The sequence below is a fragment of the Zalophus californianus genome, chromosome 10, assembly GCF_009762305.2.
Source record: "Zalophus californianus isolate mZalCal1 chromosome 10, mZalCal1.pri.v2, whole genome shotgun sequence".
Classification (NCBI taxonomy): Eukaryota; Metazoa; Chordata; class Mammalia; order Carnivora; family Otariidae; genus Zalophus; species Zalophus californianus.
This window is the reverse complement of record NC_045604.1, coordinates 6,521,047-6,532,125: the sequence shown is the minus strand read 5'-3', so window position 1 is coordinate 6,532,125 and position 11,079 is coordinate 6,521,047. Positions and strand designations below refer to the sequence as shown.

General features: G+C 52.0%; 1 protein-coding gene across 9 annotated transcripts in view; it reads right to left on the bottom strand.

The window, feature by feature from the left end:
* The window catches only part of LOC113931924 (nitric oxide synthase 1 adaptor protein), a 277,773-nt gene extending 267,223 nt beyond the window's left edge, over nucleotides 1-10,550 (bottom strand). For 6 of the 9 annotated variants that reach the window (XR_003522920.2, XM_027610134.2, XM_027610137.2 and 3 more), the window contains exon 1: nucleotides 10,273-10,549. Coding sequence is in view for 6 of the 9 variants with exons in the window: in XM_027610128.2 (XP_027465929.1) it covers nucleotides 10,273-10,377 (105 nt within the window). In the remaining 3 variants the exon portion in view is untranslated. Of the gene's footprint in view, nucleotides 1-10,272 lie in introns of all 9 variants that reach the window. The other 3 variants (XM_027610129.2, XM_027610133.2, XM_027610140.2) reach the window with 2 other exon arrangements.
* Nucleotides 10,551-11,079: the final 529 nt, after the last annotated feature.

The following is an 11,079-nucleotide window of genomic DNA, read 5'->3' as shown; positions in this document are numbered from 1 at the left end:
GCTCACACACAGGGGGACGCGGGTTCGGAATGTTCTGAGGACAGGCTGCACCAGGTCTCATCCAGCGCTCAAGGCTGGTCAGCTCTACGGTCCTCCTGGAAAGCACCGTAGCCTCGAGAATAAATGGGGAGAAGCCACGGCCCTCCGTTCGCACAGATGAACCATCAGGGTGTTAAGACCCACAAGCCTCAGTCAAGTGCCACCGAAAACCAACGGGCTGACACACAGAGGGTAGCGGAGCAGGGGGGTCCACAGTGTTCGGACGCTCTGGGCACAAAACTTGCTGGAAGTGCTCCCGTAAGTAACTTCTAAAGCCAGGTGCTCCGGAGCTTACAAGGAAACAAGATGCTGAATCGAAAAATGGAAAAGGGAAATGTAAGCATCACAAGATATTAATTAATCCCATGATGCAAGATTCCTTCTGCTTCGATTACCTCTGCTTAAGGAAATATTTATCCAAGACAGTCAGGGAAAGACAGTGAAGACAGACAGCACACCGCACGCCACGAGATTCTGTGATTTTTTTTTTTTTAATCCTAACGAGCATTAAAGGCTGGCACACTTGTGATGGGGGCACGAACCAGAAGCTAGTTAACCCTTTTTTTAATTCCCTCCCGAGGAGGCTGACAGCTATTTTAAGCCCACAGAGTAGTCACACTGTCTGAGTTTCAACTTAGGGAATCAGAGCAGTCCCGGAGCTAGAGCTTTAAGCAGGCGTGCAGCGTGAAGATAATGCGCTACCAGGCCTCCGACTTATCAAAGGATTAATCTACTAACGCTGCAGATTACAACCACACACAGATGAAACCTATGGTGTAATCTGTAGGACAAAACAATAACAATACTAATAGCAGCCCGCCCTGTGCCAGGCTCTGCACGAGGCGTTTCCATGGGTAACTCATTTACCCCAAGGGGTAGGTGATACGTGTACCCTCTTTTTACAGACCAGGGTACTGCGGGACAGATGCTGAGTAACTCGCAGAAGGTCACACAGCAAGAGAGGGACAGGGCCGGGATTTGGACCCAAGCACAGTCTGGTTCCTGAATCCATGCTATGCTATATGGTCAACCAAATCCATGTCCCTAAGATTATAAACTAGGAAGTTAAAGGAAACAAAACAATGAATTAGGGGGAAAAAGGTATCAGTTCATTAATGAGAACACAACAGGCTGAAAATGTTTTTTTTTTTAATAAATGACAATTATCTCCTCCTGAAACTGGCCATATGTTCTGTAATCAAAGATTCTAATTCCATGGCACATCCATCACAGGAATTCCATTCAATTCAGGGAAAATGCTTACTCGGCACTTCCTCTGGAAGGAAGAGGCACTCTGTGAGGTGGGGGTGGGGTGCATCCTGGGAGGCCAGGGGACTGCACGTCATAGGCATAGAGCAAGAGACCAGGTCGGGAGGGGACTGGAGCCATCTGACGCCTGTCCAGTCCTTGGGCTCACGTCAGAGCCCTCCTGGTCCTCCTCTAGGGAGCATCTCAGTAATTATGTTCATTTACTGCAAATAACATTCTCAATGCGAGGCACTGCACTCAGCACTGCAGAAGGCATGGAGTGGGGAGGGGGAAGGGACAGAGTGACAAGGCCCCTGATGACGACACAGGGAGAAAAAAATCAGACAGAGACAAGCTGCTCAACTGCACAGTGGGGTCTGGTCAGTCTCCTCAACACAGAGGAGGGACTGGTCACGTCCACCCCAGCAAGTGACACTGGGCTAGGTCTGAGTGGAACATGACAAGGGGGCCTAGGGAATGGGGTGTACTCTGATCGGGTCCAAGTACAGGGTGATAAGGGGAATTGTTCAAAAACAGAGAGCCCTGAATATCATGCTAAGAATTTGGGGATCTAATACAGTAGGCTTGGAGACTCTTCGTGTTTTTGAGTAGGAGGACAACATAATTATATTGGAGGAAAATCACCAGAGCAAAAGTTTATAGGACCAAATGGAGGCCTCCAGAAAGTTTTTCAGTCTGGGGAGAGGCAGTGAGCGTCTGAACCAGCCAGAGGTGGGAAAGGATGGAACGGGCAGGGTGCATGGGTGGAGGTCACTGAGAAGATTCAAGAACGCAGCAACTGACTTGATGTAAGGGTTCGGGGAGAGAAGAGCCTGGCCACAATGGGGATCCAGTGACCAGCCGATGAGTCGGCTATTATACCAAAGGGTCCAGGCAGTGCTCCAAAGTGTCAGGCCTGGGTGCCCGACAGCTTGGTGGGGTCCCTAAGGGGAGTCCCAAGTCAAAGAGATTTGCTATCCAGCTTGTGGAGGGAAGGGGTCAGCAACACGTTCCTTGGGGCAGAGACAGCCAGCAGGAAGTAGCAAACACAGATCTGGAGGCTGGACTGGAGTTAGAGGTCCAGGAGCCAACCTGCCTCGCAGCGAGGAGGAGATGCACACAAGCCCTCACAGGAGAGGTCCAAGGAAGGGAAAAGGGCCGCCAGCAAGGAGGGGGGCAAGGCGGAGGGACAGGCAGAGCATGGCCACCCGAGAGCCTGCTCGGAGAGCAGACTGAGGCATTCCAAGGAGGACAGGCTGCACAGCAAGAAAAATCAGAAAGGAAGGAGGACAGAGCAGGGGACCGTACCACAGTTTCTATACGGCAGCCAGGACAGAAGTCAGCACACTGCCAGGAGCTGAACGGACACCGAGAAACTGCAGAGAGTAGACCGCTCTCTCCCGGTCCCGGGACTGAGCTGGGAAAGGAAGGGAGGGACACTTGTGAACGGAAGAGGTGCAGAGAAGTGAGTCTTCACACAGGGACGGCGACAGTGCATGCCTGGGCAGAGAGGAGTGAACCGGTGGGGACGAAGGTGGGCCAGGGAAGAGTGGGGGTGGGCAGTGAAGGGAACGCTAAACACGGACTCTACAGAGGAAGGAGGGCAGATGAATCTCAAAGAGGAGGAGGGACAAAGAAAAAATATATCACCGGACTTCATCACAATGAAAAGCTTCCACGTTTCAAAGGGAAGTATCACGAACGCAAAAAGGCCACCCACAGCATAGGTGAAAATATGCACACATCTATATAAAGGCCTTGAATACAGAAGAACTCCATAACTTCTCTAAAAAGACAATCCAAAACACGGGTCAAGGATCTGAATAGACGCTTCTCTGAAGACGACATATGAATGGCCAATAAACACATGAGAAGATGTTCTCTATCATTTTTTATCAGGGAAATGCAAATCAAAACCACAATGAGACAGCACTTCACACCCACTAGGCTGGCTAGACTCAAAAAGCCAGACTGTACTGTCAGTGAGGACGTGGGAAACCAAAACCCCGCTGGTGCCTATGGGGCAACCACACTGGAAACAGCCCCTGCCAGTTCCATAAAGGGTTAAATAAACCTAGTTACTAGGAGACCCAGCAATTCCATCTCTTCACAAGATTCCCAATCTTGTGAATTGGGAATTCACCAATTCCCAATCTCTTCACAAGAAATGAAAACAGACAACCCCACCGAAACATGGACACCCGTGCTTACAGAAGCAGTATTCACAGGAGCTCAAGAAGAAACCTCCATGTCCACCAATGGATGAATGGATAAACAAAACATGGTATATCCATGCAATAGAGTATGATTCGGCCATTAAAAGGAATGAAGCATTCACACCGGCTACGGTATGGACTTAAAACATGCTAAGTTAATAATGCCGGCCGCGGGGCGCCTGGCTGGCTCAGTCCGTTAAGCATCCGACTCCTGGTTTCAGCTCTGGTCGTGATTTCAGGGTGGTGAGATTGAGCCCCTTGTCAGGCTCCACGCTCAGCAGGGCGTCTGCTTAGAGATTCTCTCCCTCTGCTCCTTCCCACACCCACGTGCATGCACACTCTCTCAATTATATAAATCTTTTTTTTTAAGATTTTATTTATTTATTTGAGAGAGAAAGTGAGCGAGGGAGAGAGAGCACCAGAGGGTTAGGGTCAGAGGGAGAAGCAGGCTCCCCACTGAGCAGGGAGCCAGACCTGGGACTCGATCCCGGGACTCCAGGATCATGACCTGAGCTAAAGGCAGTCACTTAACCGACTGAGCCACCCAGGCACCCCTCAATTAAATAAATCTTAAAAAAAAAAAAAAAAAGATGCTGGGGCACCTGGGTGGCTCAGTCGGTTAAGTGTCTGCCTTTGGCTCAGGTCATGATCCCAGGGTCCTGGGATCGAGCCCCACATTGGGCTCCTTGCTCAGCAGGAGCTTCTTCCTCTCCCTCTGCTGGCCTCTCCCCAAGCCTGTTCTCTCTCTCTCTCTCTCTCTGTTAAATAAATAAAATCTTTAGTAAAAAAAAAAAAAAAAGATGCCAGTCACACGCACATGTGCACACACACAAAAAATATGATGTGATTTCATGGATATGAAATGTCCAGAAGAGGCAAATCTAGAGGCAGAAAGTAGTTGAATGGTTGCTTAGGGCTGAGATGGATGGGAGGGTAGGGGAATGCTGGCTAGAGGGTATAGAGGTTTCTTTTTGAAATGATGAAAATATTCCAAAACTGACTGCAGTGATGGTTGCACGTACTGTGAATATACTAAAAACCACTTAATTGTGTATTTTACGTTAGTGAATTGTATGGTATGTGACTTATGTCTCAATAAAACTCTCAGAAAGGCGGGGGAAAGGAAGCTCATATTCCCAAAAGAGGAAGGAGGAAGGGAAGCGGCAGAGACCAAGTTTGCAATGTCGGGCAGGGAAAGTGGAAAGGGCAGAAAGGGTCCCGGGCATGGCCCCAGGCAGCCCCGGGGAGCAAGACAAGGATGGCGAGGTCACTGGGGAGCTAAAGGCAGCCTCGAGGCAATGAGGGCGTGAGGAGGCAGATCATTATAGTCAAAGAAAGCATTCTGAAAGTTCGAGTTCTTGGAAGTAGCAGCATTATGAGTAAGCGATAATAAACGGTGAGTCTGATTAGGGTCTTGGACATAATGACTGGCAAAGGTCAACATTACATGTGGCTGCATGATCTGCACCACTGAAAGGACTGGGGCGTTTTGGGCCAAGGAGACAAGACTGAAAGGCATCAATTCACGAAATGTATGGCTAGGTAGAAACAGACTTGCCCACCAGATCCCCAAACTCTAGCTGTGGAGGAGCACATGGGGGCACCTGGACGAATAAAAACAGGCATCATTTCAGATCAACGCTGTATCTTTGAAACTTACTGCCCCCCCAAAAGTGGTCTGGGCAGAAGGTAACAATGGGAGGGACTCCTGGCTGGCTCCGTCAGTAGAGCACACGACTCTTGATCTTGGGGTCGGGAGTTCGAGCCCCACGTTGGGGGCAGACCTTACTTAATTTAAAAAAAAAAAGATAACAATGGGTTTAAAAGCAACTGGACAAATACATAAGAAGGTGAAATGAACCTTTGCTTCAATGGTGGTATCAGTATATACAGCAGGCCCTCCATCTGAACCCCCACTGGTCCAGACAGAAGACAAGACCCTGGAGGCAGAGCTCACACACCCAGGATATTGTGGAGTCGGGGTGAGAGCTTTTTACCACCCTTCAGGCTCAAGTATGAGTCAGAGCACCCCATTTACAGTGAGCCAATAATGTAACGTCCTAATCTGGAAGTCCTCACCACAGCGTGCTCAAGAGGCATCCACAGGCAGCCTGCTGTCCGGGGTTTCTGGAATCTCTAAAATCTACCTCATGGAAAACACCAGCCAGTGAAACCATTTAGCAAGGAGGGAAATATGGCCAGACAACTGAGTTCAGATTTGACCAAGAGATCCCCAGCTGCAAAATCACTCTACAATACGACAATATCCTTACTGCTTTCAGACTTTCTACAATTGGTACTTTTCTTCCACTTGACAAATAATTTGTTATTGCTGGCTATGTATGCACCTGATGCTGGGGCAAGGGGTTCTACGCAGAAGCAGAAGACAAGGTCCTCAAAGAACACTCAACATCACTGCAGGTGATGGGATGCAGATGGGAAAGAACACAAAATTTCATAGCCGACTGTGACCCAAAGACAGCGTCAGCAATCTCTCCCACCCCATGTGCACCCGTGCAATGTGACCCTAACGCTCGCCCCTCAGGAATGAAGTCCACTTCTCCTCCCCTTGAACCCGAGCCGGCCTATGGTCTAATTTGACCAACAGAATACAAAAATGACCCTGTGTTAACTTTGGAGTCCAGGCCTTCGAGGTTCTGCCTGCACGGCTTGGAACATTCCCTCTTGAAATCCAGCTGCCAAATAAAAGGGCCACCATGCTCTGAGGACATGCAAGCTACCCCACGGAGAGAACCAGCACAGGGAGGACCGGCCATGTGAGTGATGCCTTCGAGGACCTTCCAGCCCAGCCACAGCTAAATGAAGCCAAATGACTGAGCCCGTCAACACCACATGCAACGGAAGAACAGTCCAGCCAAGCCCCGCCTGAATTCCTGGCCCATGAAATAAACAAATGTTGTGTAAAGCCGCTTCGTTTTCAGGTGGTTGGCCAAGCAGCAAGAGATTACTGAAACTGACCTGAAGTTAGGAAACCAGGGACGAGTCCTGGTTCTGTTCTTATCTAGCAAGGTGACCCTGGGTCAACGACTTCCCCTGCACTGCAATTTCCTCATCGGTAAAAGGAGGGGCTTGTGTACCAGGTAAGCTGAGGTGCTTTCCAGTTGTGACAATCTGCGCCATTCACGCTGTCTCCCGGAACGGGCGAGGCGGTGAGAGCTGTGGATACAGAGCATCACGAGAAGGAGCCATGGACCAGAAGACAACGGCACTGGGGCATGGCAGCTCCATGGCTCCTAGAAAGTCCTCACTAAATATCAGCTAGAATCATATCATCTTAGCAGTTCTGTGATGCTAGACGAGTTAATCCCTCTGATCCCCAATTTTTTTCATCTGAGAAACGGAGAGGACACTAATGTTTCTGTTTCTACCTGAAGAAAAGGCTTTGTATGGGAAAGTCCCAAGCAAATAAAAAAAAATCACCTACAAAATGCATAACTATGCTACTAATACTTGTATTATATTCTTTGTACCAAAGCCATTCACAGTCTCCTCCTCACCCAGCAAGGGCAGACAGTTGGTCAATGGCACTGGCTACCAGGAAGACACATAGGGAAAGAGGGAGAGGCAGGTACAGAGGGGCCATACCAGCCATCAGGCCGAGTGAGATTTTACCACCCACCCCCCAACAATGATCAGTGGGCTAGGCACCCACGCTGAGGGAGAGCAGGTAACCCCTTAGGAGCAGCTACTAGTCCAGGGGGATATCTGGAAACAGCCCAGCATTAAAAGTTTAAGAAATTTCCTACATCAGAGTCCAAAAGGCCAGCAACCTGAGGATGCCCCACCTGTGAGCTGTGAATCAGACCACCACCCAGCAGACTGAACACTCTATAAAAATGATTAAATAAGCACTGGATCTGGGAGTCTGAAGTCAAAGCTCCCAGGTTTAAACACTGGCTTTGCCATCCACAGCTGTGTGCACTAAAGCAAGCAACAACCTCCCTGAGCCTATATCCTCATTTATAAGACATAAGGAGACCCACTTGTAGGGAAGCAGTGAGAATTACGTGAAACTGCATGCAAAAAACATCCAGGATTCTGCTTAATCACTAAATGCACGATGCTGTTTTTCAATTTTTTTTTTTTTTTTTTTGAGAGAGAGAGAGAGCTGGGGGGAGAGGGGAGAGAGAATCTTAAGCAGGCTCCTCACACAGCATGAAGCCCAAGGCGGGGCTCGATCTCTCCACCGAGATCATGACCTGAGCCAAAATCAAGAGTCAGACACTCAACCGACTGAGCCACCCAGGCACCCTCATGATGCTTTTAAGTGCACAGACCCTCTGACTCCCAGACACCCTTCAACCCCAGCCGTAACCTTTCAATCTCTGCAGAAGCCTAAAAATGAGTGGCAGCCATCCAAACAGTCACTCCATCAGGTGTTGATTCTGAAAAACTGCCAGCCCTTGGGAGAGAAAGACCTGGGCTCATTTTCCAAGGGGGTCTGACGAGGCAGCAAGAAGACGTTTACATTTTCCAGCCTGTGTTTTTCCAAAACAAGGGACAAATGTGGTGAAATCCCAGTGAGCGTGCAGGTCCACAGACACTGCTCTGGTGGGAGGTGGAAACCAGGCAGAGGAGGCACTTGCTGGATGCACCTGGGACAGAAAAGTTTCTGCTTCCACCTATACTCAGGTCTTGGCTGACGGGGTTTGAACATACTGGTGTCCAGCGTCGATTCCAAAGGGCTGGGAGTTAGGATCCAGTCCTCGGTCAGCCCTGTCCTTTCTCAGAGCAGAACCCCTTCGTCCCCCTATGTCTCAGATCTGCACTGGGAACACAGCCTGGACCAGCTGTGGCTCCCCCTTCCTCTAATCAAGCACCACTGTGTGTGAACCCAGGGAAGTTCCTATAGGAACTACCTCATGCAGCCCCCAGATTTTTGCTTAGAAAAGAAATTCCATGTGGGGAAGGTGAAGGTAAGATCCAGCAAGGTGGAGGCAAGCCTCAAGCCCAATGTTTCTCAAAGTCTGGTCCCAGCCACTTGCATTAAATCACCCGCAATCCCCATTAAGGGTACCCAGTCCCAGGCTCCCCCCAAAGGTGTCAAATTAGAATTGGGGGTGGCAAGAATTAGACTTTTCAATAGGATTCTTATGCCTACCGGGTTTTGAGACCTAGTTGGGACCAAAGGCAGAAACTGTGCAAAAAGAATTTAAAAGGTTTTAAAACACTTTAATTCTTGATCCCCCTCCTTGCCCTCACTCTTGTGAAACAGAGCACTGGTGAACCAAACAAGACAAAGCCAATTCCCCACTTTATGGATATCCAAGAAAACTGAATTATGATCATGATGAAAAGCCATGCTGTAAAGTGAAAAACTTGCTCACCAGAGCAACAGGCCTGGACAAAAATTAACCCAAACATCCCATCTTAGACCAACCAGATCTATTCTGAGAGAAGCAAGATAAGATCTTGGCTACAACCCCACTCTGGTCCCAGCCATACCCAGTAATTTGGCTCTGCATTCCACTGCAGGGTTTGAGTGGGGTCGGGGATAGGGGGTGTCCTAGCTCTAGCAAATTCGGTAGGGGGAAGGTTATGGGGGAGGAGTTAAGATTCACCAATTCACACATCCCCACGAGAAGGAAAAAAAAAAATCTAAAGATAACTGATTGCACTGGTTACATAAACACTTGAAAGATGTTTCACAAATTGAAGGAAATAGCCACCTGATGGAATCATCCTTGCCTGAGATAACACCATGCGTCTTCAAAGTCATGAGGGGAAAAAAGGGAACGAAGAGTAAAACTTAAAACTGTCTCCACATCGAAAGTACTGTCTTTTCAAAATCAGCAAGAACCTAAAAAACCTACTCGGAGGGGCAATACCTTCTGTCACTTATCAGCAACAGGCACACTGCAGGTGCTGAGAAACTCTGGGTCTTTGGGGTCAGGTGGCATGAAGGAAGAGCACTTTCCGCAAGCGATGGGCAGCGGGAGCCCCAGCTGTGATTGTGGGAACCAGAACGCCTCCCTCCGGGAAGTGCATCTCAGAGGACCAGGCTTATCGCGCGCCTCCTAGTCCAGTCCCGAGGCTTGCGCCCCGCCCCCTCCCCAAGGACGGACCCGGGGCTCTGGCCTCGGCGCTGAAAATTCCAGTCATCCCCGCTAAATTCTTCAACAGCCGTCCCCTACTAGCTGCTGAAACTTAACATTACGCCACAAAACGAGCAAATGGGCAGCTTTCACCCCTCCCCCTTCAATGACTGGCACTTGCAAAGGAGTCGTGGCAAATAAGGCAATTAAGAAGTGACTGACACCTGGACCCGGGTACCTGGAATCTAAAACAAAAACAAAAACACCCCTGTATTATTTTCCTCAATCAGGAAGTAGGCATTCCCCCTTTAAAAAAAAAAAAAAAAAACACCTTCCTGAAAGCACCTCTCCCATGAGATCCCAGCAGGTAAATAACACCAGAGCTTCCCTAAAGCGATTCTAAAGAACCAGGGGTCCAGGCAGCGCTCCCCCGCTGGCTTCTCCAGCTCGGAAGGAGGGATCGGGAAGTCAGGCAGTCCCGAGAGGTGAGGATGGGGGCGTCTGCAGGTGGGAGGAGGGGGCGAAGCAATACACCCCAAACTTCGCAGCTGCTCTGTAGCAGTTCTGGGCAGGAGCCCGCGGAATTCAGTCCCGACAAGGGGAGTCACCTCCCTACCAAAAAGGCCCCCCACATCAGCCTGGCCCTTCAGCCCCGCGTCCGCTCGGACGTGCCGCCTCCCCTGCATTGCCCCCCCCCCCGGGGGGGCCCCCACCTTGGCCTCGAAGCAGATGCCGTGCTGGAAGGCGTCCTCGTTGTGCAAGGGGATCCGCAGGTCGTGCCCATCGTCCACAAGGTTGTACTTGGTTTTGCTGGGCATGGTGGTGACCCGCGGGGGACCGGCTCTTCCAGAGGCGGCGGCGGGAAGGGACTGGCCAGACCCGGGAGGGGTGAGGAGGGGAGGGGAAGGGAGGGGAGGGGCGCGCGGCGGCCGCGGGAGCCGGGACCCGAGCGGCGCCGAGGGCCGGACGGCAGCGGGCTGCGCGGCTGCGGGCGGCGCTGTGGCCGCGCGATTCCTGCGGGCGAGGAGGGCGGCGGCGGCGGGAGCGGGCGGCGCCGGGCCGGGGGAGGGGAGCGGTGGGCGCGCGGCCCGAAGCGGGACCCGGCGCGGCGGCTGCCCCGGACGAGGAAGAAAAGGCGGCGGCGGCAGCGGCGGCGGCGGAGCGGGGTGCCTGTCACGGAGACGCCGGATCGGCCGCCGGCCAGCCGCTCCTCCTGCGGGGCGGGACCCGGACCGGCTCCTCCCGCGGGCGCCCAGGCCCCGCCCCGCGCCCGCCCCGCGCCCGCCCCGCGCCCGCCCCGCGCCCGCCCCGCGCCCGCCCCGCGCCCGCCCCGCGCCCGCCCCGCGCCCGCCCCGCGCCCGCCCCGCGCCCGCCCCGCGCCGCCCGCCCGCCGAGCAGGTGAACGTGCCCGGGAGCGCCGTGCCCGCCCTGCCCGGCCCGCGAACCTGCAGCCCGGCCCGCGAGCTGCGCCCTGAGCCCGGGCTCAGCCCCGCTTCTCTTTTTACGGTCACGTTCGGAGC